We start from the raw sequence: 25,707 nt of genomic DNA on the forward strand, positions 1-25,707 counted from the left end.
GATCATTCTGACTCGGATATGGATATGGATATAGATACAGATATGGATATGGATGCCCTGATTTGGATGAGGGATCCCTGCACTTCCTAATTACTCAATCAACTGGGATCGCCACTGGGGCATGATCGCATCTAATGATCTAAATGATCAGCGATCGGATTGCAGCTTCGGCTTCGCAGCCACAGCCGCTGTATCGTTTACACAATGATAGCCATAGGCAATTAGATGATGGCCGTAATTACGGGCCAAATTACCCGGCAGCCGAAAGGGAATCTGCCAGTCTGCCTGTTTGCCAGTTTGCCAGTCCGGCTAAAGTCTGACAACCTTCATCAGCGCTTGCATGATTGCCATATTTAGCTAATCTATCAATTATTGCATACAACTAATTGAAAATGGTTTAGGCAAATAATAAAGACAAGTCAGCGAAGCATGTCCAAGTCGAGGTCACGTGATCCGTAACTCCGCGATCCGGAATCCGTGACTGTCTGGGAATTTACGCCATTATACAAGGGTGTAGGAAGTGGTTATCGAGTGTTTGAAATTATAAAATTACATTTTTAGTTACTCAATATGTGTTCCTGCCAAATTCAGATTGAATAATATAATAATAAGCATGGCTAAGTGTATTTAATAGACATGGCTAAATGTTAATAATTGTTTTCAGCCAACTTAAGAGCACCCCAACCCCAACCCCAATCAAGTCTTGGCCACCGAATCCGGAATCTTCCATTTGCGTGTCGGCTCCACATTCACTTGTTTGCCTTTTTGCGCATTAAAATTTGCTATTTATTTATTTGTTCCTGAAAGTATTATTTATTTAATTAATTTAATACCCTTCCCATTTATTTATTTGCTTAATAAACAAAATGCGAACGGCAAATGGCCCACGATGTGTACACTACGTGTTTGCTCTTCTCATTTTGATTAAATGCTGTTTCTGTATTTAATCAAATGAGAGTGGGTGGTAATGGGTGGTGGTTTCGTTTTGGAGCGCAGATGAAATGTCAACGACTTTCGTCGGCGACAAATTAAAAGTGCAACGTCAGAGAGCAGGAAATGATCGTGGAGTAGCGAACCCAATGGGCTGAATGCCCTCGATAGGGAATTTCCCATTTACAAGGAATTGAGGTGCACCTGTAACACTTTACGTTCAAAGCAATCAAATTGCTATTTTTTTAGTAAGAAAAAAATGCAAAGCAAATCATCTTTAAAATTGCTAAAACATACAAATAAACCGAGAAAGAAGCGTCGCATTTAAGTCTGCAAACAGGGCGTATGCGTTATATTAGCAAGAGAGTTAACTTCAATAAATATTTGCTAGTTGCAGCCAATGGGCCACTTGTTTTTGTGGGAATCGAGGAAAACAAAGCCATTTTATGGCTTGAAAAATAGCATGCAACCGTGTTAAGCAGCCAATAAATCTAAAAATAATTTAGTTATACGATTTTTTCCTGCATTTAATCCTAGGGCTTTTGCATTGCTGAATTCCGTGTTCGCAATGGCATGGAAGTGCATCTCAATGTCTTATCTATTCGCACTGCCAACTAACTATCCGGGAGAATAGTTTTGGAGTGCAAACAGGCAAATAAACAGAGCAAACGGGCAAACAATGTTTATGGAGTTATATACAAAACAGTAGCCAAGTACCCCGTTTGCACAACGTTCTATATCTTTATCTATATCTATATCAGTATATGCATATGCATATGCATATTAGTACATGCATGTCGCATTGGCCCTGCCCGCTAAATTGCACGAATTATCTATCGCATTTATATAAGTCGGGTAAATATGGGATCAAACAATAGAAAAATTAATAGAAAAACAAGAAGAAATGTTACGCGATGCAAATAAATACACTGCGTTTTTATCTTTAGCACCAGATACAGCTACTATATCCATAGGTATACAAAATAATAAAGGCACTCAGATGTAATGTACTTAGATTTAAATACTCTCACATCAATCTCAAAGAGCTTGCGTGCTGTGGCCTTTCAGAATTCGACGTTAGTTGTCTATTTCTATAATTGCTGGGAGTCATATCCATTAGGCTTTAACGTGCACTGATAATGACAGACTGTGAAAATAATAAGTTTTGATTAAATACGAACGTGGTTGTTTAGAAATTTGATAACATCTTTATGGCGAGTTTAGCATTGGCAAGGAGCTATTGTGTTCGCCCTTGCATTAAAAATAGACTTCAAATGGAATCAATCAACTTTCGAATCTGTCAAACGAATGGCGAACTTGCAGCAACTAATGGACTAATTTTTATAGAATTGAATATATAATTACATTATTACTTCTTATACTAAACTGATCCTTGAAGCAACTTGATGAACTTTCAAAGAAGCCATTTCAATAATTTCCTTAAAACGGGCGACCTTCCTATACTTTTATGATTCAAAATGGATGTCTTAGCCGCGGGATAAGGGGTTAATGTGCACCCAAGTAACCCATGTAACCCATGTAACCCATGTAACCGATGTAATCCGGTCAGATCGGGTCAGCACCAGTTCAAAGCGGTCTTTGTGGCTGGTTAGTTAATACGGGTGTTTATGATGCAAACACATTCGATCGGCTCACATCAGCTGTGACCATTATAATACACACTGTAATTGATGCATATGAATTCCGATTATATTATTGCATTTGCATGAGCATTCGACTCGAAATTTGCATTCAAACAGTGCGGTGCAGTCAAAGTAATGGAGGAACTAAATAGCATTATAACATATTTATAGGAATTTCAAAAACAATTCTTTAATTAATCTAAATAGAAAAAAATTCATATTAGTTATGGCAGCATATTTCCATGCATACCTACAATGCCGTACCGCACTGTATCCTATATAGTCTAGTACCAGGCATTGTGATCGCATCCCATCGATCTCCATCGCACATGGATACCGCCCGATTCGATTGCTATCGAACACTCTGCTACCCTGTAGCTGGCACGGACCGCGTGGAGTCGACCTCAAAAGGCATTTAGAACACATTGTGCCAATAGGCGTCACACGCCGGGTCGAGTGCAGATTTATTACTATTTACTATTTACTATTTATATTTGGAATTTATCGTTTGTTGTGACTTGACTTTCGTCAGCTAACCGCCTGTTTATTGTTATTACGACACCGCGCGAGGCAAACAGATAGCGGCCCAGAAAACAAATAGAGTCATACGTATTCTATAACATCTCATGGAAAGCGGAAACTACACACACACACACACACGTCGACAACTCCCAGCACCTTCACATGCACACATATTTCATCATCTATATGATAACTAGATCGAAATCTATCCAGTCAATGGATATTTTCAAGGACCTCAGCTCCAAGGACTATAAGTGTGCGAATGAGTGTACTTATATGTTTAAAGTTAGCATCTTTTCTGAATAGAAAGCATTTGATTCCCATTCACATGATCTATTAAATTGTTTTTCAAATAGTACTGATTACTGAGTTTTTAAATCAGAAAAGTAAGCATTGAAACAATACAAATATTAGCACCATTTTATTGCTTCACTTCAGCCCACCCACAAATGATTCACATGACGAATGCAAACCACGTGCATTCAACAATACGTTTTATAAGAAAACCAGCTGAACCCGAATGCACAAACATTGTAAATTTCCCGAGATCTGCAGAGTCAGTTTTGGACGGGGGAAATCACCTTATACGTAGCAATCGTCACGCGGAATTGCGAATGAGTTCAGCGAATTTGGACGTTGATGTGGAGATGGATGTGCATGTGAATGTGGATGTGGAGGTGACTGTGATCTGGGCATGGCGCCGCAGCTGATCCTTTGGCAAATACCAGAAGGGGATTACTGGGCTAAGTTCCCATTTCGAGTGCGGGGCTTATCGCCAGCGCCACCAGAAATAGCCGAAAAATGGATGAGGATGAGAAGACCCACTGGGAAACGGAGAAACGGAGAGAGTGACAGAAATTCTGTTTCGGGTGCATGAATATGAAATATTTCGCTTTATTTGCAAATCATTTAGCCAGCGCCATAAACGGTGGGACGCGCCATTGAAGCCGAGCAAACATGTCCAAATTAGGCCATAAAACTAGAGCAGCCGGGTACCATAAAGTATAAACTATAAAGTGAGCAAACAGTGCGATCCCGTCGAGATCCACTGGTTCAGTGTCAGGGTGCAGTCCTCGGTCCGCCGCAATTGTCAACGGTTCGTGACGTAGATCTTGAAGAAGAGTGCCGCACAGGTCTTCAGCTTTCCCGAGGTCAGGTGGACCAGGGCCTTCACATCTCCGGCGACATCCATGCGGGGCATGTTCCTCACAATCCCATGGTTGCTCACATTGACCAGGCTGTACACGTGCTGGAAGATGGACAACGAATGAAATCCTTTGAGCCACTATTTCTACAAGTATTTCAACAGATGAATGTAAATGGAGATATCCTTTTTCCCCTGCAAAATTCCATTCTTTCTGAACTCACCCCCTTGATCGGCGGACAAACCTTCTCCTTCTTGGGTATCTTCATAAATATGGGATACCACACCTCCAGGGGATTGGACAAGGCCTGGCACAAGTTGTGCCTCTTCAGGGCGAGCGGGGTGGGAATCCATTCGCTGCGTTCCCAGCGGAATAGATCCACCTGCAAGCCAATCGGACTTTTGGGCAGATCCATCAACACCTTGACGTCGCCATTGAAGTACAGGGTTTGCAGATCCTGGGCCACGTTGAAAGTCAAAGTGCTAATGTCCAAAATCTGTCGAATCTGTATATTGCCCCGATCCTCTGCAGCACTGCACTCAATGTGCAAGGTGCTGTCATCGCCTAGTATCTCGTAGTCGGTGCTCTAAAAATGCAACACAAATGTTTATAGAAATATATAATATTATTATGCCAAGAATGTTTCTATACCTGAGTCCCTTGAAGGGATTGCAGAATGCATAGCAAGCCAATAATCCAGCCGATGCACTGCACCATTTCGTGGTTTTCGCAGATCTCCAGTGGTTGCAACAATTTATACGGCCCTCCACTAATTGCTCGCCAATTAGCCAACGATATTCGCATTGTTTAACTAATTGCCAAATTAAGTTGTACACAGATTGTTTAATTGCCGATGCAGATACTCAAAAATGCCATTCAGATTCACCGATCGTAGCACCCTCAAAAACATTTTGGAAAAAAACGGAGCAGAGAACACTGAACACAACAACAAAAGCGGGCCAATTCGGCATGCGGCGGGCGTAATCCGGAAGGTCGGACTCGTCCGGAAGTGGGTCGTCGTCTCAATGGAACACCCATGCACATCTCGTACACCCACATCACGCATACGTCGTGTGCGCCTGCGGGACGATACTACGAGTAGCCAATAAAAATAAGCAAACGCACTTGACCCTGGACAACCGAGCGACTTGGGCTTGGGCTTGGTTCGCCGATTCCGTTTGTAGGCCATGGCTGCCGTAAAATAGCAAATCGGGCCGACACACGACGCCCGTTATCCGAGTCCGAGTTATCCGATAACGGAGCGTCTCCTCTTCGCAAGGGCCATAAAGCGCAAACAAGGCAAAAGCCAGAACAGCAGCAAAAGCGCGTGGCCATCGCTCGTGTGTTTATGGCCGGGGAATGGAGCAGGGTGCTCCGGAGCACTAGCATACTTTTCGGGTTTCGGATTTAAGTTAAACAGAGATAGCTAAATATTTATAAGATCTAGATTCTGGTAGCTTGTGTATGGCAGTTTTAATCACAATTACTTAAAATAGAACCTAAACGCTATCAACGCACAATTTAAACATATCTTCTTACGCGCCTAAGCATTTTAGGTATCATTATACAACGCAAGATCACTTATTTGCCTAATATAGTATATTAGAGGTTGAAATTTGTTCTTATATGATACAATCGGTCTTTTTTTTACAAACATTTAGTCATGATTTGGAACTTTCAGAATCATTTACAAATTTGCTTCTACTAAAATTGCAAAGTAATTGTTGATCATATACATTTACGATACTCAGGAATTTTCATTGCCTAAATGCTAAATTCTACCGATGCTAGCCCAATAGTTTCTCCTAACCTATTTTACAATTTATCACGTCTGGTTTTCAGGATTGTCTTTGATATGAGCCAAATTACTAAAAATTTGAACTACTAAATGGAAACATTAGAAATGTTTTGAGTCTTGAATCAATCGGTTGGATGGTCTTGGTCAGTTCCCTGAGAGTCTGCGATTATTGGTTTGCCGTAGAGCAGGACTTTGGCCAAAATGGACTTGCAGCCCGAGGCGGTGGCATCGATACTGCGGATTATCTCATCTACGTGCTCATCTTCCAGCTGCACCATCGCGATAGCGGCTTCCCTGCGGATGCAGTCGAACAGATGTGTGGATTCCAGTGTTGCGTAGGTGATCACATGAGTGTATGGCAAATTTCGCAGGGTCTCCATATCCATCTTAAATGCCTTGCTGGACTGCATGCTATTCACGTTAAAGATGAGCACAACGGTCAAGAGTTTCTGGTGCGGATGCTCAGTGTGGTTGGCGATGTCTTTGCCCATACTTATAAGTTGGTTGATTGCAGGTACGAATTGAGCATCCTTCGGCGTCATGTTGTCAATAAGGATCATATTCTGGCCGCAAACTGTAAGGTCAGATAGCATGCTCTTCAGCAGGCGCAAAGAACGATAGCCGCTCCAGGAATGTGTCTTCACGTTCTCGGACCAGGGAAAGTTTTCCCGCAAGATGCGCGCAGTGTGGCTCTTGCCCACGCCTGAGGTGCCCACCAGGACGATGGTCTGTTTAGAAGATAATCAGGGGTATTAATACTTAAAATATAGGATGTACATTATATCTACAGTTGCCCCGTTAGTCACCTTTTTGGCGGTGCTGTCCAGTGCCAGTTCTAGTTGGTCCAATGCCTGATTCTGGTTGAGTACCTGGTGGCGGGCGTGCTGGACCATGTTGCCCAACCGCTGGGAGGGATTGCAGTAGTTGTCCTGGTTGTGGACGATCGAGTGGTACTGGTTTTTGTAGTTTTCCAGGAATCCGCCGACCGTGGACAAGTTGGTCAACCTCAGGGTCAGACTAGCCCCTGCAGCGATAGCGAGGATGAGGAATACCCAACTCCGCAATGGGGTCTTCTTTTGGTCGCCACCACATGTGAAATGGAAATTGGCCACCCTATCCTCCGCCCGCCTGTTCTCCAGCAGGCGGCGAAGCACCCTCCTTCTCCTTCTGGCGTTTCGCATAGTCGTCGAGACGACCCCATCGGGTTTCAGCATTAGAGTATTGGATGTAGTCATTTTACTTATCCTTGTGTTGTTAGGAACGAAATTTTGTTGAATGTTTTTGGTGAAAAGTTTTGAAAAAGTAGGAAATGTAAAAAGTCGTGTCTGAAATCGAAGTTGTTGGCTGTACGAAACAACTAGGGAAACTGAAGGTTTTGGGTTGACTTGTGGACGAATACAATTTGTAGTCTACTTTGATTAATTTTTATGAAAACTATGCTCGCAAAGTTACAACCGGCAAATTAATCTAAATGCCGCCTCATGCGGTATTTTTGTAAGCCAACATGTTTTGGTATTTTCATATCGAAATATTTTTACATTTTACACATAAGTAAAAAATTATGTAGTATTTTTAAATCTAATTTAAAGTATCAATGCAAAATAAATGTGCATAAATAAAAATTTTTGGTTATTCATAATTGGTAATGGCTAGTACTGAAATTCAAAATCGAATTGTACTGACACAAAAATATATCAAAACTTATCAGTAAATTCAACCCTGCTTGCTGTGGTATATTCACGGAATATTTTTCCGTGTGCCAATTTCGGTATATTTTACGCGCCTCAACACAAACGGTCAGTTTGCAGAATCCGACTTCTTAAAACTGTCATTATTTCAATAACTCAATAACCCGGAGCAAATCTCAGCCAGTCAATCCGATCCGCAATGACGAACGAGGATGTGGGCACCAACAGCGTCGCCGACCGCCTGCAGGTGGGTCCGCGCGAAGGCGTCACCTATCCGATCCAGATGAAGTACTGTGGCCACTGCACGATGCCCATTGAGGTGAGTTCGTCTGCAAAGCTGGGAAAAATCCATATGATCCCTATTGGCCATGAACTTACATATATATATATCCTATTTCCGCAGTACTGCGAGTACTATCCGGAATACGAGAAGTGTAAGGACTGGCTGGAGCGCCACATGCCCGACGACTTCGAGCGACTGAAGATCGAGGAGGAGGCTGCCGCCGCCGACGGGACGGATGACGACAAGAAGCGCCAGAAGCGCGGTGGCAAGGGACTGCTGCGCGTCAAGAAGAAGGAGGATGTGCCCAAGCGCATCTGCGTCTCGAGAGCGGCACGTGGCAAGAAGAAGTCCGTGACCGTGGTCACAGGATTGAGCACTTTCGGTAGGTCTTGGAGTTGGCACACAAGCATAGCCTTTATTTTAGTTTTATGTTTTCATACCATGTAACTTAGATCTTTTCTATACATCCTTATGAGTTGTATTGTTTATTATGGCTAATACATTTCCTGCCTATTTCAGATATTGATCTCAAGGTGGCGGCCAAGTTCTTTGGCACAAAGTTCGCCTGTGGCTCTTCGGTGACCGGCGACGATGAGATTGTCATTCAGGGCGACGTCAAGGATGACTTGTTCGATGTCATACCCGAGAAATGGGCCGAGATCGACGAGGACGTCATCGAGGATTTGGGCGATCAAAAGCGAACATAAATCATTTAAATTTTTAGCTTATTTTATACGCTCCATCAACATAAAAATATGAAACGTTAAACGTAATAATCAGTTGGGTTATTTCGGTGGCTGCTCCCCAGGTTTTTCTCCATCTGCTGGCGGACGACTGGAATCGGTTTCCATTGAAGTTGCTTCATCCGTTGCAGGCGCTGGAGTAGCTTTATTCTCTGTTTCCTCAACTGCAGTAGTGGCTTCATTTAAAGGAGTAACAGCATCCGCAGGAGTCGTGGTTTGTTCTGCTGGAGCGACTTCTTCCGCTGGATTGGATCTGGCCTGGGAATGACGCTTTCCAGATTGCTTGCCAGTCTTTGCAGTGGTCTCCGCAGGTTTCTCCGCCGGTGTTTCCTTAGTAGCGTCTTTGGTTTCGCCTCCATGGAAGTGTTTGTAGCTCAGCTGAATGATCTTCTCATTCTCCTCGTCGGTTAGTGGAGCTTTATTGTCGTCGATGAGCTGGAAAGGTTGTTATATGTATTTACTTAACCTATTGGGCATATGATAGACTAATCCTCACCAGCTGCGTGTGAAGAGCACTTGTTGGCGGGTCGTTGATCATTTGTAGGATCTCCTGGGACTTGAGGCGATAGGAAGACAGGTCCTTCACGTAATTTGCAATGTTCTCACGAGTTTGTGTCTTGCAGGGCGACTCCTCCAGATACTGCAGTGCCTGTAGAACCTCGCATTTGGTTAATTTATCATCTATTAATTGAATATTTTCAAAAAACAATACCTCATAGGTAACCGTGGCCAAGTTCCGCATGCCGAACTTCTTTTTGGTGCTCTTGATCTTCTGCAGAATCTGCATCACCTCCAGATTGGTGAGGTACGAGAACGTGGGATTGACGCTGGAATGGAAGCGAAATCATCTGCATGTTATTCACTGTTTAATGGAAAAATTAAAAAAAAACAAAACAGTTCTCACGTTTCCATTTCGGCAAATATTAGTATGACCGCAGGGCGCGCGCTGAAATATACCACACCACTGCATATAATGGTAAGGATCTGAATATAACTCTATAGATAATTTATATATAAAATAAAAACTAGATACTCAATCAATTAATTGGTGTTAAATGTATCAATTCAATCAATCGATAAGCCTAATACATTTGTTGTTAAAAATGGGCAATTGGGCAATACATTATTTTGTATTATAAGTATTTTTTCCATTAAAGCTGTGGGCACACCACATCGTCGCTTAACATAACATTACAGCGAATTTCGCCACTGTTATTGAATTGTGCCACTTGCTGTTAACGCTTTGAAGTCCACTCCGCTGCAGGAAGCAAGGGATGTGGATGCGGTGATACTGGAATCCTGTCGACGGCATGCATTCCCATACGAACGAGGCGGCGGCGGCGTCGACAACGGCGGGCGTGGTCACGAATGGAGCAGGCGGATCGGGAGGTGGAGCCGCGGGAGCCCATGGCAGCACGGAGGGCAAGATTCGGTGCATCTTCCTCAGCGAATTTCATGCGACGGCGGGCTGCAAGATAAGCTGCCAGGTGAGCCGGTTCCCAGGAGCACTGAAAACACAATTTAATCCAATCTAATGCACGTCCATCAGGTTCCCGACAACTACATATCCAAGGATGTGTTCGATGCCATCAACGTTTACATCATACCCAAGCAGCATCTTCAACGCTGCATTCTCACCGTGAACGCAATGGACGTGAAGATAGTCGGCTATCCAGTCGGTATCCAGGATCAGCAGAAGTACGCACGGAATGCCTTCCTATTCAACCTATGCTTTGTGTGCGATTCGCGGGCCAGGAGCGTTCAGTACGAGCCGGTGGTCAAGAAGCTGTCCGAGTACCTCATCATGATGGAGGAGGAGTCGTGCTTCCTGTCTCGCAAAAATGACAAGCGCCGCCTGCAGAACATCTTCGAGACTGTACTACGGGACCTCAACGAGCGCAAGGTGGCCACCATTGTCGAGGGCGACAACACCATTTACCTGAAGATTGTCATGCACAAACCGGACCCGCCGCCGGTCAAGGATCACATGGTGCCCCTGCTGCTGGCGAACCTGCGCGACGCTCCACTGGACAACTGGGACCTTACCACGCAACAGGTGCGTGGCTAAGCCCTTTTTCCCCTTTACGACGGAAATAATCCTGTAATCTCCCCCAGATCCTGCCTTATATAAACGGAATCAACCATGTTGCCCGCATTGCCGCCGAAGCGGACGTGGAAACGGACCTGGTCAAGTCGTGCATACAGAATCTGGTCTACTACGGTGTCGTCCAGCTGCTGCCCATCCTGAAGTACAGCAACGTGTACATGACGCAGAACCTAAAGCATCTCATCCAGAGTGCATCACTGAGCGGAGCCTGCCGGAAATACGTCGCGTTGCGTCCGGACAAGACGTTGCCCAGTGTGCAGCGTATCTTTCAGTTCTACGCCTCGATGACTCACGGCGTCACCCTGCGTGCTATCTGCCAGCGATTGTGCCCCCAGCACCACAACATCGATGAGCGGCGCATGGTAATCTTTGGCCTGCAGCACCGATTCATTCGCTGCATCCACAAGTACCCGGTGTTTACGGGCTCAGTGCCTTCCGGGCGGCAGAAGATGTACACCGGGCTGATCAGCTTTGATGAGATCTGCTGCAAGACGGGCCTCTCGCCGTGCACCATCGAGCGGGATATCGAGAAGGACACGAATGTGACTGTGATCTGGAAGTGACGACCGGAAGGACGTCTCCGGCCGGTTGGGTTTGTTGTAGTTTGTAAGCGAACCGATTGTTATGTTTCCAATAGCTTTTTTATATACACACATATACACATACAAGTTTAAGAATTCAGTGGTTGGGCTTGGGCTGGTTCCGGAACTGATTTGCCAGCTGGACAGCAATCAGGAATCGTTTGCGCTAGAGAGAATGCAATCATGAACCGCCTGGGCCACACAGGCGTCCTCCGAGGCCATGCCTTAAATAGCAAAAAATGTGAAGTGAATTATAATACTAACAACTTCGAAAAAGACAGAGATAGTCATATAGTTAAGTAAAGTAAATAAAAACGCACCCATGGATTGAAAGATGGTGATTTCTGCCTCCTTGGGATAGTTTCCACTGAGAATGATCTGACCCACTTCAGCGGTGATCGGGGCAGGTAGCCCCACCAATTCGGCCTCGGCATTGGTATAGCAATCCACGTAGACCTTGGCCTGGTGGTAAATGTCTGGATCCACCTCCGAGAAGTGAACTTCGCCGGCTCCCACAGCATTAATATGAACACCCTGTTTGACCTTCAGATCCGCCAATTGGATGACCGATTCCTTGGCGTACGTGGCAATGCAGATGACATCGGCATCCTGGCAAGCTTCGTGGGCACTTGGGCAAGCTTTGATCTGGGTTCCGCTTTCGGTGTCCAATTTTCGCTGCAGTTCGTCCGCCAAACTCTGAGCCTTTGCCAGCGTGCGATTGTAAAGATTGAGCTGCTTCACCCGGAAGTTCGCGCAAAAGGCGGCGGCATGGAGCTGCCCTTGGACTCCGCAGCCCACGATGGCCACGTTGATAGTCCTTTCCTGCTCCGCCTGCGAGCCAAAGCGCCTGAAGTACAGATACTTGGTGGCCACCAGTGAAGCGGACACAGTGCGCCAGGTGGTCAAGTCAGTGCCCTCCATTATGGCCGACAGTTGACCAGTTTGATTGTCGAACAGCAACACATGGGCATGGATGCTGGGCAGCGGGGGATCCCGAGCGGGATTCCCACGGAACGAGGTCACCAGCTTGCAGGCTAGTGTGGAGCGAGACTGCTCGACTTCACCCGGAGATCTTGGCGATTCCAGGCTGTAGTTTCCCACATAGGCGGGCATGGTGAACAGAATCCTTCCAGGTTCCTTGCCGCAAGCGGTAAAACTCCTCTTCGGTTGGATGGCAAAGGACGTAGATTCCGGATGGGTTTCCGCATCCTGCTTAACTATAGCTACAAGTGCTGTTTCCACTGCTTTATTGACCAGCGGCCAGGTGAGAACTGGACGCACTGCATCCGCATTGTAGTAAGCTGGTGTAGAGCTGCTCATTGTTGTAATAGAATGGTTTCAATTTTATATTTATAGTCTGCTCGATAATTGGAATCAAACTCAGTATCTTATCCGATCTGAGTTTCTTATCTGATTTTGTAAATTTTTCGGCACAAAAGCTGGGAAAGTTTGAAATTTGGCAGCACTATTGACTTAAGCTAAAAAATGTACTAAAAAATACCGTTATTATTATTTAAAACTTATCGAAACCAACAGTCGATTACTTTAATGATGCAAAGCGTTACAATTTTAAATTTAAAGGGCAATGTGAGCGTTTTGAATGATATAAAACATTTTGAAGAAAAAAGATTGAGGGCCAGCTGAAATCAGGAAAGACCATTAAACAGCGAAATAAAATCTGAAATGGGAAAACGCAACCAAAAACCAATTTTCACGGGCGACTGTTTTTCCTCATTTCTAATGCAGTTTTCCCCATTCTTCGGCGGCGCTGGGAAAATGCATTTTCACCGCACGCCAAGGGCGAAACCGCAGCGCGAAAAAGGGAAACCGCTTCTGTCAACGGCTTTATCGCCCCGCAGCGATTCTCGCGAACAGCTGGAAACTGAACCACAGCCCACACAACCCGTCCAGTCCACTCCACTCCACCCGACTCCACTCTACTCCACACCACTCCACTTCAATCCAATCCAATCCCACCCAGACCAATCCAATTCAGTGCCCCAGCAGCCGACACGAAAGTGAAAAGCGAATGCACTTTTCCGAGGCTGCAGCTGATAGGAAAATTAATTTATGCACCGCCATTGTCTTTCTGGTCGCGCCATTTTATTTTCCCAACTGCTAATTCAAATTTTGACATAATTTCTTCACTGTGCGCCTCCGTCGCCTGCTTTCTCGCCTTTTTCCCAACCAATTTCACTTGACTTGACCTTTGCGCGGCTGTTCCATGGGTTTCCATGCACTGCGCGAAGTCATTTCGAGTTCTCCCGAATGGCTAACGATGCTGTCAGGATTGTACAGTGCACAGTGAGAAATTTGGGATGCATTTCACTGTTTTATATAAGAAGAGTAGTTTTGCGTTGATTTATGATACTAAAATGCTACCTGAAGGCATGGAATCAAGTGCTTTTTAAGCCTTTCGTAATATGAACGGAATGGGCTATACTTTTTTTCGAGTGCATGGGCCTGTGTGGTTAGGTGGTGGCGGCCTTGGGAATGTGCAGTTGCTGCCTGATTTATATTCGCCCCCAAGTGCAACAAATCAAAGTCGAGCTGCTGCTGACTCATTGGAGCGGCTCCTGGTTTATCGCGGTGACCTGTTGCATGCCCCACTCCTGGATACTCGGCGGTGGGGCACCACCAGAACCAACAGAACCAACAGAACCACCAGCAGCAGCACCTCTGAGTGTTCTGACCTTGCTGGCGGGTAAGTGGTTGGCCATAAATTTTGGCATTGCGCAAAAGCCACACCGGCAGCGAGAAAAAAACGCCCCGATTCTGAGCTTATTCCAATTGCAATTCCAATCCCAAGAATCCATATCCGAAAAGTGAATTGTCGCTGTGACGCTTTGAATAAATTGCTGAACGATTTGGCAAGCGCCAAAAGTTAATGGCCAAAAAGGATTTCGCCTCGCTGCGCATAAATTTGCGGGCCAAAATCAATGACGAATTTATTGGCCAACCACGTAAACAAGAAGTTGAGGATTGAACACTGAATAAAATGCAAGTTAAATGTAAATTAGTGGTTATTTTATTTAAGTGTTATTTTATGTTTTGATAAGAAAGTTATAAATTGATTGAATAATGTTTAACCACTTTAATTGAAATATTTATATTAAATACTATTTATTTACTGTATTTACCATTAAACTTTTTGTGACTACTTTTTTCCAATTGAACAATATTTAGTTATTATTTTTAATGGATTAAATGGGTTCTCAAAGTCAATTGACAATTGAGTGTTGGTGGCTTTGCAGCTCTAAGCTGTTGAAAAGCGAGCACAAACTTTTCATATCTATGCAATTTTGCTTGGCGGCTTTTGAAATGGAAACTGTAACTGTAACGGTAACTGTAACTGTAATAGTTATAGTAATAGTAATGGTAATAGCAATGGCCATAGTCGACTATAGCATACTATATATGTATATATAGTCTGCTAACCACACACAGAAACAGAACGTTGCCACACCTTTTCTTTGCGGAGCTGGATTTTAATTTTTTACTGCCTTATTTCTGCGCTTAGTTTAAATTTGTTATTGTTTTAGTGCGCGCCCGCACACTTGGCTCACACAGATACACACTCACACACGCGCACACACGTAGGTTAGAAAAAGGAAAGTCTGCCGGCGCGAAAAACTCGGTGCTAAAGTTTCGCATTTTGTATCTCGCATTTTGTACCTCGTATTTCGTATTTTGTATTTCGTATTTTGTAGATCAATCTTGGCATGGGTTTGTGCCGTTAGCCGCCGGCGACGTCGTCGCTCACTAAAATGTTGTTTGTCCTTGGAGAATGTGGCAAAAAAGATAGAAAAATTGTATGGAAAAAATATTAAAATTATAATATACATGTGCGCACTGTTACCGCGCAAGTGCACAGTGAAAAAATGCACCGCAATAAATGTTTTCACATTAAAGCAACCGTTTGGTAATTTTGTTATAATTTAAGAGAGTTATGATTCTGTGATATGAAAGTCCAACAGGGCGAATAAATATACAAGTCAGAAAACTGCAGCAAGTCACCGGCACTCTAAGTGCACCCACTAAACAACGGGTGTCTCAGCACCCGGGTGTTTGTTGACACTCTATTTGCGGCAATAACAAACACCCGGGTGTTTTTCCACCATATATATTCATAAATAATATTTATACTTAATTAACACTATTCCATTTCTATTTTTCTAGCTGGCATTCAAAGGAAATTATAAAATTATAAGTAAGATAGCTGAAAGTATTGCGTTACAATAAAAGGAAATAGTAAATAATACTAACTACTAAAAAATACTAAGTATCAAATACTAAAAAATACTAAGTATCAAATTCTAAATAATACTAAATAATACTTAATACTAAATAATACTAAATACTTAATACTAAATAATACTAAATGATACCAAAATATAGGTGCCCTCCTCTGCGCTTCTCAAAAGTCCTACGTAAGCAAACCACTTTTTCGATCAATTTTTGTAAATACTAATTGTGAGTCAGTGGTGCAGTGATATGTGATATATGGCAGCGGAGGATATCAATAATGTGATTTCGACCTACGGGAGAACAGCAGAGGATATCTATAATGTGATTTCGACCTACTGGAGGAAGTGCCCGAGCTAGCTATTTTCCAGGAGCTACAACCAGCTGTCAGCTCTGACGTGGAAAGAGCTTGAGGAAAGGGGTGAGTACCTGGTTGTTTTTTTTTTTGATCATTTTAAAAAGAAAAATTATAATTATAATTAAAGTTAAATAGGGTGCTTGCAGACACCCGAATATTTTAAGCGGGTGTTTATAAGTACCCGCGATGCCCGGTGTGAGTGGCACCCCACAATCAAATTTGTTGATGCCACTCTTGCAGTTCTCTGCTACAAGTAGCACTTCATATTATCCTTAAGCCATTGTTGTCCAAAGGTGTGCTATAGAATATGAAAATTCTAATCGGAACTGATAAACACCCAATATGAATTTACTCTAATTAGGATTTTGTGCATTAAAATCACTTTAATTTACTTTTACCTAACATTTAAGTTACAAATATAAGCATATCATTTTATACAAAATTAGAAAAATAATATTTAATTACCTTGATAAATGTAATTTAATTTTATATAATAAAAAGTTTTATATTTCTTGCAACCATCCTTTTTTTAATTTATGAAACATTTGGTTCTGTAATCCTTTTTGTATTATCTACTAAATAATACAAATATTGACAATAACTTGTCTCAGTGCTGAGATATATGTATGTGTGCACATATCTGACGACGACTATAATTGTGCCGTTATGTTTAAGCGTTGGCGCCGCACCCAATGGACTCCACCGAGCTGTCCAGCCCCTCCGCCCGCTGTCCCCCCTCCCCCCTATTCACACCCCCTGCCACCCGCCCCTTGCACCCCCAATTAGATTCGATCGGCAAGTATTGTTTCTTGTTATTGTTGTCGGACTCATTGCAGGCATTGCCTTAGTTCGCCTTTGTCTAATGATTTCGATTATTGGATTGTTTTATTTTCCCCCTTTTCTCGGACTATGTTCGCTTTTTACGATACATTTTTACAACTTCCGTCTGTGCACTTTGCGTGGAGCATTGGAATGCTAGAATGATAGAAATGCAAATTGGACACAACATCAACATAAATTGGAGCGTGTTGTGGTAGTTGGATCAGATTCGAAAGATATTTCCTCAAAATCATATTAGTCTTCTTAGTCTCAAAGCTACTTATTTATTATCCGAAAGGTGTTTCCTTAAAAACCAATGTTACGTTAAATCATTATTACATTGATTTCCATATCAATACATGTATTTTATTTTAGGCATGCTAATGATAGAATTATTAAAATGCAAATCAAATATAAGGGCATAATAAGCTGAAACAAGTTGGATTAAATTTGACCACATTTTAGAAATAACATTTCCTAAAAATTATCATAACAAAACGATTATTGCATAAATACATAAATTTAAATATTTAATGTGTTTAGTCCACAAACATAAAGCCATGAAAATAAAGTGCAAATAGATTACCGCTTACAATCAAATGAAATTATTTTTGTTGAGGAACATATGTTTACTTCATCACATTTTCAGCTGAGCCGCTTTTGTTTGGAGTACTTGCAGGTCTTAAAAATGCACTTATCCTGAGTTACTGAATAATATTTTCCGTTTTGGGTCTGAAATTTATGCGCCGGCCCTTCGTGAGTCTTTATGGCTGCAATTGCTGCACCTCAACTGCTCGACTTATTTCTGCTGCCTTTTTCGTACGCCCACTGACTAATCCAGGGCCTAATATTTCAGAGGCCTATGATTAGCATATTTCAGACCCCTCCCCCCTCTGGCTAGCCAGCGAGTTTAAGCCGCGTTTCGTTTCCACCAACTTCAGTCGTTCCACGGGCTTTTCAGTCGTCTCAGCCACACGATCGTTTGGGGCATCGGTTTTCTTCGCCGGCGATTTTTCGGTTGAACTCGGCTTGGCTTTTATCAGCCAGTCAGTCAGTGTTTCGCTTTTGGCCAGAGCTGACGAATCTCCTCCTCTCGCCTTTTGAGCCCGGCCCAAAGAGGCAAACATCAAACGGGCTACAGAAACGTTCAAAAAGTTGGCGGTTGTGTGGTGAAGTGACTATGAATTGATCAAATTTATCTATATATCTATTATAGAAAGGGGTAAATCACATTTATTCGCTAATTGGCGTATATTGAGTTACTTATTTGTTCTGATTTGCCAAGTTTTTTTGTACTCCTTTTTGTTTTTGTGCAATTCGTAATTTATAATATTCTGTACATCATCGGTGAATTATGAAATTCAACAACAGCAGCAGCAACAAATAATAATAATAATAATAACAAAAGAAAACAAAGCGAAGCGAGAGAAACAACAAATTCGAATATGCTAATGAAATAATTTTGTTTATGGTGCAGTCGAAGGAATTCCAAAAATAAAGTGCAAAAAAGTAAAACAACAAAATAATTTTATTTGAAAATTGAACCTGTTCTGATAGCGGCTGGATCCGGCGATTGAGGTAAGCTGATTAATTTTGGCCTAATCATATTCAAGCACAGCTGAAATGCGTCGCAATACATCTCCGATGAAAATGGGGGCATACCAAGATATATAACATATGTATATATTTATATTATGTTTATGTTTGCTAACTGGCCGATTTGGCTGCAGTTCTGCAACGCTGACTTGGACTTGGCTTTGCTCTTGGCTTTGGCTTTGGATTAGTGGCAGTAAAACACTTCCGATCCCACTGAACCGCAACCATCTCGATGGAAGAAAGACGACCTTGCCCATGAAAGAACCAGAACCCACTGCCCATTGCCCATTGCCTTCCATGTGCCATATGTGTCTGCACTTATGGTCTTCAGGGGGAGGAAGTCCGGTTGGACTGAAGGATGGCCGAGTGGCGGAATCAAGGCAAGGTCGTCTTTATAAGTTCACTTCCCACAATTCCTTTTCGAAATGTGTTAATTTATGGATAATCTCAGAGTTGTTATGTTTTAAGACACACAACTTAGGAAACATAACTTTCAGTGAGTTCTTTCTCTAAATTCCGGGGATGATGTTATAAAGGCTCATAAAATGTATCAAATTATGCAAATTAGCAACGCTGTCTGAAATATTTCAAGCACTTAATGATTGAATAAAAAATGTATTTCAATAAGTATACTAATCATGTCATCGGATTGCCTTAAATTGTGAGATATAAGTCTAAATTTAAAGCATGATGAAGTAGTTTAAATACAAATAAAGATTTTATAATATTTTTTTTATTTTGTTGAATTCATAGCAGTTCCCAAAATACACTTTTGAATTGATACGATTGGGAAACTTTCAGTTAATCTTTAGAATACGTTTCGCAAGCCAAATGCTCCTTGAACGCCTTCCTTATTTATGGGTTTTCGGATCGGGATTACCCCATCGCTTGCCCAACTCTCGGCCCCATCCATCCAGTGGAGTGAAAATCGGGTGAATCGGGTGAGCAATGACCACAAGTTGGCAGCTTGGCGGCATTAAAGAGCAACTTAGGCACTTACCTCTTGACCCGACCCACTTCCATATGTCACAAAAGAACAGCGTCAGTCGGTGGTTGCTGGTGATAGTGATTCAATTCGATTCGATTCGGTTGTGTGTTGTACCCACTGTTTCTGTACACCCTGGAAAATCATTGAAGAAACTTACAAAATTCCAGACCCCCGATCTCCGAACTCCGATCATCGACGATTGCGTTGTTCCATATGCGCATAAAGCAAATTGCATTAACATTTAGGCCTACGCGCAGAATGCCGCCCACTTTGCGGCTGTGCTGCGGCAGCAAATGTGCCATTCCATCCATTCCGCTCGTTCCATTCCACATCGTAGCGCCTGTGCTTTATCAGCAACCCGATTCGCAGCGATCAGTCGCAATTCGAAGTGCGCGCTGTGCGGAGCCATTTAGAGCCATTTACGAGTATTTCGCTCCACCGTTTTCCGACGGCGGTTATTTTCGAAAATCCCAATTGAAAATTTCGGATGTTATCAAATATATATCGATCGATTTAAACCACTAACGGTATTGGGCATGCACTGATTTCAAATGTCATGTTTATCAGCAATAAAGCAGTAATTTTTTTTGGGTTGTTTCGCCAGCCAATCGGTCATAAAAATATATCATAAAAACAAGGTGCATCCAGTGAAACAAGCCATAAATTAGCAAAAGGTATGCGTAATACACATAAGAGTGATGATGATACAGGCCCAGAAATTAGCCACTTTATATGGACAGAGTGTTGTGTGCATGTGAAAGTGATGGCTACCTTTTTAGAATTTCAAAACCCAAATAAATTATTACAAGTGTTTAATTGGATGCAACAAAAAATGTGTTGAAAAAAAAACAACAAAATCGCATTGATATTTTAACAACAGGAATATAATTGTTGAGAATTTGAAACGCAATTCGTTTTCAATAGTATATTTATATTTTGAAATATGGTTTTACATTTGGTAATCTCATTAATATTGGAACAATGGCGAACTCGTTTTGGGAATTCTAAAATATTTGTGCTCAAGCTAATTATTTATGGTTAATTTGTGTTGTCTGGCATACATATTTTTTGTTAATTACTAAATCTCATTATTTGCATAATATTCGTATATTTGAATTAAAAGATTGCTTGTTGAGTTAAAATACATATCCATATATTCTACCTTCGCTGGAATTTTATTCTTATTTTTGTTAACTAGAACTTCCCCTTTAAGACAGCTTGTAATGAAGTCACTATCTTATGCATGGTACTAAAGCGTTGACTAAATCGAACTCAATATACCCTAGTTATTTTTGGCTTTATCCAGGCAGGAACTATTTGCGATCTACAAACGTAGATTGTATTGTTCGCCGCATTACGTTTTCGGTGATCACGGCGATATAATTGCGACACAACCCGGTCATGTGCCCATAACTTCCCATTTCTCTTGTCGCTGGTCAAGAGTCTTCAGCACTTTGTTCGATTGAATTTTTTGTAAATTGACTTTCTGCGATTGTTGCCGTTTGGCTTCGTATGCCGTACACTGTATGTATGTACATATGTATAGCGACATATATAAAGCGCATATATATGTGTATATATCGGTGTGTCGCTCGGCTTTGGCTCACTTTGGCAGCTTTCTTGCATAATAAACAAGATCAGGCTCAGCACACAATGTGCAACATTAGGCCAATGTTGGTACGTGGACACACTCCTCCGAAAGGGGGCGGCCGCAGCGGGGGGAGTGGCTGCGGCGGATGCCGGGAGGTGGGGAGGGGGAGAGAGGGGGCTGGCCTGAGTGGGGCATGGGGACAATCATGGACGGCGGGCGCTAAACTGCTAAGAAAACAAAAAGCGAAAAGCAGTCGGTAAAGCACACTGCAAACAAAAAGCTAGTCCACACGGCTAAATCTAGAATATCACTATTGGGCATAGAATATGCATTAAAAACTTTAAAAATATTTGCTTTATTATATTCATCATTCATCTTTTTCTGATTAAAAGCTTAGAATTATCCTATGTCACAATTTAATATACCACACTATATTGTTACGAATATAAAGATGTTTCGTATGCTCGTATCGAGACTCTATTTATATATGTATATTAAAGCTATGAAATCTGGTAGAATTTTCTCTCAGTGCAGCGCCAACATGCAGCGAAACAAGCGCTGTCGGTGGCTACTTTTGCTCTCGTTTCGACTGCTGCGTGAGGCACATGGATAACTGGATAACTTGGACAGTTTCCCGTTACCAGTGCACAGTGTCCCGCTCTCCCCATCTCTCCATCTCCATCCCCCTCTCTCTTTCACTCTGATCGTGTTCGCTGTGAACCTGCCACAAACAAAAACAACAACAACAACAAAACCACCGAAAATAAATCGCCAACCGCAAAAGTTTGCAAACTTTTTTAACTTCACAATAAATGCAAACGAAAAATGAACAAATGTTGCTCCATTTCGCAGCTCAGCGAACCCTTTTTGTCTTTGCTTTCGATGTATACTAAAGTTGGCCCATGCTTACAGTAGAACCCACTTACATGCGATAAGCCCTGCACATTTAATAATGTTTTTCCCGGGCAGCACTCTACAAATTGGTAAAGGAGTCAAATTACATGTGACCTCTTTTCAAAGTCCTCCGTTCGGCAGTGGATCTGATAAGATGCGCAGAGATGGCAGCAGTAGTGTGCACCACCAGATGTGATGCACCACGGGGCTGGCGGGGATGCCCCATAATTTGTTGGTCTTGTAAATGCGGACGCGTGGCACGAGTCGAGTGCGATCGAATCCCCAAGTCGCTGCAACCATAATTGCCGGCACTCACACACTTGCACACTCTCACACACGAGGAAAATAGTTCCATCAGCCACTCGAGGAGTCGTTAGTCCCGATCTACCAAATCGCAAATCGCAAGTCGCCAGCCGCCAGTCGAGAGTCTTCAGTCCAGAGATCTGCTGACTCTGGGCCAACTTGAAAAAGAGCTAACAAATAAAAAAAAAAGGCTAAGAGACCCGGCTCAACGTCGTGCCCAGCGATCTGCATTGTTTGGCAAATTTGTAAGCCAAAACTTATTGCAAACTTTATTTTTTTCGCTGCCACCGCGGTGGCTATTTCTGCTGTGCATACCCTTGCACGAGGTATTTCTAGCTGTCCAAGGAGTCACATATATTTACAAAGTCATGAAAGAGGCATCACTGTTTTCATGTTCTTTCTTTGATTTTTGCCTAGCTTTTCTGTGCTTCTGCTTAATTTTTTGTAATTTCCCAATGAAGAGGTAGAGTATTGCAGGCCTGCTCCCTTTCCTATTTTTCTTTCGCTGTCCGACTGACTTTTGGCTGCTGCTTTGTTGCTTTGCTGTTTTGTTGCTTTGCTGTTTTGCTGCCTTGTTGCTTTGCTGGCCAAAAGCCGCCGACGACGACAACAGCTTCTTGTAATTATGGCGAGAGCCCCAAGTTGCGGACACCTTGGCCATGTTTATCTTGCAGGAACTGCGAGTCTGGGCCCTCGGCAAAAAGATAAGCTTCGCCCACATGCCACAAAGTGTCGGTGTTGAGTGCTCGCGTCTCCGAAATGCCACTGCAAGATGACAAAGTGCCACATCCAGGTCCAGCTAGCTGCCACAATGGTAGCAACACAAAGCCATTGCGGCCGATTGGGTAACTTGGGGGGTTGTATTAAGTCTAAAATATGTAGCTTACTTGGAGGTTGCTTTACGTTCTGGAACTTGAAAATGCCATATTGTGGTAGCATTTTGCTGGAATATTAATAGTGGATCTATTAAAATGAATTAATTTTCGAAAAATCAGTATCAGTAAATGGCTAATAGCTGGCATTGCAAATTGATTGCAGTTTCAAATGGAAGGGTCTCTTAAGTTATTCAACAAAATGATGCATTACTCGTATTGATGAGATTCCTATATTTAGATTGATGCCACAGCAGAATGTTGTCATAGCCAGGCGACTGCGAAGATGTCACAGCTGAAAACAATGCAGTTTCCACCCACATTTTCCGATCGACCCAAAACCCAATGGGGTAGCTAACATGTTAATTAGAGGATTGTGCAATATGCGATGCCAATCGCTCGCAGCCACCCACATATGTGTGTTCGGTGGTGGGATGTCTCATTTATGGCTCGCGCCCCGTTTTGGGCGACTTCAAAGGGTAACCGCAGGCGAAACCACTGCACCACTCCACCACTGCATTGAACCACCGAGCCAGCGAACCAGCGAAGCACTGAACACCGCGTCATACGAAAAGTAAAACATTTAGTGGGCAAAAGTTTAATTAAAGCAAGGCGCAGGCATGTTCGGCTAAATGAACCTTGGCAAGAATTTCCATGGCGCAACCACCACGGGCAACAACAACCACTCAAGCGCGTCATTTGGTTTATCAATTTTCAGTTGCCGCGCCGCCGTCTTGTGCAACTGCATTTTCCGCAGAGCCCCTTTTGTTTCTCATTTTCATTTTCATTTTGGGTTTGGGTTTGGGTTTTTTCCTTTTAAACATTAAAACACACAGCCCAGTGGCTGCCATCGATGCTCCATGACTCACACGGTGGAGAAAAAAGTGCTTAGATCTAGCATAAAGTAGAGCAACAAGCACATGTGTAACGCCCACTGGGTGTGGAGACGTCCGATGCTGGATGGCCATGCCTTCGAGCTGGCAAAACAATTTGCTATTAGCAGTTTGGTGTTTGCCGTCTGGTGTTCACTGTTCACTACTCACTGTTTGCTGTTTGCTGTTTGCTATTTGCCATTTGATTTGCTTTGGCAGCTTTTCATTTGCAGCCCGCTGATGACAACAAATCATGACAATGCTCAAGGTACAATGTCAAGACCTCGCGCCACATGCCTCGAAAACAAAAGCATTTAAATCTAGACATAAGGTGGCGTGGGTCAAGCTGTTCGAGAAGTCTCCACCCCCATCGCTTCTAGAAGGACGCACCACATGCGCCCAGGTCACTCACCAACTTTGGGGCAACCAGTTATACGAAGCACTTTACCCTTTTCTTTTTAAATAATTTAGTCTAATCTCAAGTTGGATTAACTACCAATGGCTTAGGATAAATATTCAGAACCATTTTATTCATGTCTCGTTTTGATCTCTTAATGATCTCTTAATTTCCACTTCTAACGTTTGCATGTACAGTATATATTTCCTTTGGAGCAGCAACGTATTACTTTCAAATTTTTGCGCAGACACAGTTGGCCAAACATTCGGCATGGCTATGCTCTATTTGCCCGCGGTGGTTCAGTTCGGCGGTGGTTCGGTTCGGTGGTTCAGTGGTGCAAGTCAGGGCGGTTCAATCGATCGCTGGCGACGCCGATAGAAGATTCGATGATAGGGGAGATCCAAATGCGCGTTGCCTGGCATTCACTTGGCTGATTGACGGTGCAAGGTTGGGTCAGGGTTAGTGTCAGGTGGGGTGCGGTGGTGCACGGTGGTGTCAGGTGGTGCAGGGTGGTGCCAGCGGTGGTTCTGACACCTCGGGGTATTTATGTGCCGAGGTCAAAGGGGATTAAACGAGCCAGCTTTGAATGTAACTGATATTTAGTCAGCTTTGAATATTGCTGACTTTGCATTAGAAGTTCAACTTTTGTACTGTAGATATTTTTATAGATATATCTTATAATACATAATTTATTTACATATTTATTATAGATGGTATTATTATTCAGAAAATTTAGACTGCATAAATTGTTTTTTCTTTTAGGCAGCGTTTTAGTTACTTCTTATATATTATTTATGTATTTCCTATATATTTCAATGCTGCATTTTCCACTTGTTGAATCCTCGCTGGACCAGCCAGCCGCTGGCTTCACCTTTTGACCCACAACCCAGCCCAGAACCGCACCACTGAACCGCTGAACCACTGAACCCTCGCTTTGTGTGGCTTTCACTTTCGAATCGCAGCTCGCCAGCGGTTGGCTTGGTTTTGTTTATTTTATCTGACCGAATCGATCGGGATCCAATCACTTTGTGAGTGGCTAGTTGACGCCTCCGTGAACCACCGCTGACCTCTCACCCACCGCCCAGCACCACCCCCTTAACCAAACCCCCCAACCCCCCCGTGATTTTGGCCGCTCTTGTAGATAATCCATTGATAAGGCTCGTACTTTACGGTTTTCAATTTCGAATTAAAAGTTGGCCAGCCAAAGGGGTTGTAGGCTGCGGGGTGGGGGATCAAAATGGCGCAATGACATTTAAATTGGCTACGAATTTTTCCTTATTTTTTCGTTTTTTTCTCGCTTTTCTGACCGCCCTACAAAACGTGCTCTATAGT

General features: G+C 42.9%; 7 protein-coding genes across 11 annotated transcripts in view; 3 read left to right on the forward strand and 4 right to left on the reverse strand.

The window, feature by feature from the left end:
- Positions 1 to 3,976: 3,976 nt before the first annotated feature.
- Positions 3,977 to 5,393, reverse strand: LOC122624648. The gene is made up of 3 exons (XM_043804307.1): positions 4,892 to 5,393; positions 4,464 to 4,826; positions 3,977 to 4,344 (listed from the first exon to the last, which is right to left on the reverse strand). The coding sequence occupies exons 1-3, from the start codon at positions 5,042 to 5,044 to the stop codon at positions 4,186 to 4,188; spliced, it is 675 nt and encodes a 224-aa protein (XP_043660242.1). The 5' UTR covers positions 5,045 to 5,393; the 3' UTR covers positions 3,977 to 4,185.
- A 301-nt stretch (positions 5,394 to 5,694) lies between these two features.
- On the reverse strand, positions 5,695 to 7,501 carry LOC122623956. Its single transcript, XM_043803360.1, has 2 exons — positions 6,845 to 7,501; positions 5,695 to 6,766 (listed from the first exon to the last, which is right to left on the reverse strand). Exons 1-2 carry the CDS (start codon positions 7,271 to 7,273, stop codon positions 6,161 to 6,163), a joined length of 1,035 nt encoding a protein of 344 aa, XP_043659295.1. The 5' UTR covers positions 7,274 to 7,501; the 3' UTR covers positions 5,695 to 6,160.
- Positions 7,502 to 7,816: 315 nt separating this feature from the next.
- LOC122624056 (density-regulated protein homolog) lies at positions 7,817 to 8,782 on the forward strand. Its single transcript, XM_043803485.1, has 3 exons — positions 7,817 to 8,045; positions 8,130 to 8,391; positions 8,529 to 8,782. The coding sequence occupies exons 1-3, from the start codon at positions 7,926 to 7,928 to the stop codon at positions 8,714 to 8,716; spliced, it is 570 nt and encodes a 189-aa protein (XP_043659420.1). The 5' UTR covers positions 7,817 to 7,925; the 3' UTR covers positions 8,717 to 8,782.
- Positions 8,783 to 8,794: 12 nt separating this feature from the next.
- LOC122624055 (DNA-directed RNA polymerase III subunit RPC9) lies at positions 8,795 to 9,701 on the reverse strand. The gene is made up of 4 exons (XM_043803484.1): positions 9,657 to 9,701; positions 9,465 to 9,579; positions 9,249 to 9,401; positions 8,795 to 9,187 (listed from the first exon to the last, which is right to left on the reverse strand). Exons 1-4 carry the CDS (start codon positions 9,662 to 9,664, stop codon positions 8,795 to 8,797), a joined length of 669 nt encoding a protein of 222 aa, XP_043659419.1. The 5' UTR covers positions 9,665 to 9,701.
- A 250-nt stretch (positions 9,702 to 9,951) lies between these two features.
- LOC122623689 (GATOR complex protein NPRL2) lies at positions 9,952 to 11,575 on the forward strand. The gene is made up of 3 exons (XM_043802977.1): positions 9,952 to 10,239; positions 10,302 to 10,808; positions 10,868 to 11,575. The coding sequence occupies exons 1-3, from the start codon at positions 10,063 to 10,065 to the stop codon at positions 11,420 to 11,422; spliced, it is 1,239 nt and encodes a 412-aa protein (XP_043658912.1). The 5' UTR covers positions 9,952 to 10,062; the 3' UTR covers positions 11,423 to 11,575.
- On the reverse strand, positions 11,543 to 12,896 carry LOC122623690 (ketimine reductase mu-crystallin). The gene is made up of 2 exons (XM_043802978.1): positions 11,761 to 12,896; positions 11,543 to 11,664 (listed from the first exon to the last, which is right to left on the reverse strand). The coding sequence occupies exons 1-2, from the start codon at positions 12,758 to 12,760 to the stop codon at positions 11,591 to 11,593; spliced, it is 1,074 nt and encodes a 357-aa protein (XP_043658913.1). The 5' UTR covers positions 12,761 to 12,896; the 3' UTR covers positions 11,543 to 11,590.
- A 3,034-nt stretch (positions 12,897 to 15,930) lies between these two features.
- The window catches only part of LOC122623194, a 33,428-nt gene continuing 23,651 nt past the window's right edge, over positions 15,931 to 25,707 (forward strand). For 3 of the 5 annotated variants that reach the window (XM_043802195.1, XM_043802200.1, XM_043802196.1), the window contains exon 1: positions 19,847 to 20,120. The gene's annotated coding sequence lies outside the window, so the exon portion shown is untranslated. Of the gene's footprint in view, positions 16,107 to 19,846; positions 20,121 to 25,707 lie in introns of those variants that run through there. The other 2 variants (XM_043802199.1, XM_043802197.1) reach the window with 1 other exon arrangement.

This window comes from Drosophila teissieri, chromosome X (assembly GCF_016746235.2).
Source record: "Drosophila teissieri strain GT53w chromosome X, Prin_Dtei_1.1, whole genome shotgun sequence".
Lineage (NCBI taxonomy): Eukaryota > Metazoa > Arthropoda > Insecta > Diptera > Drosophilidae > Drosophila > Drosophila teissieri.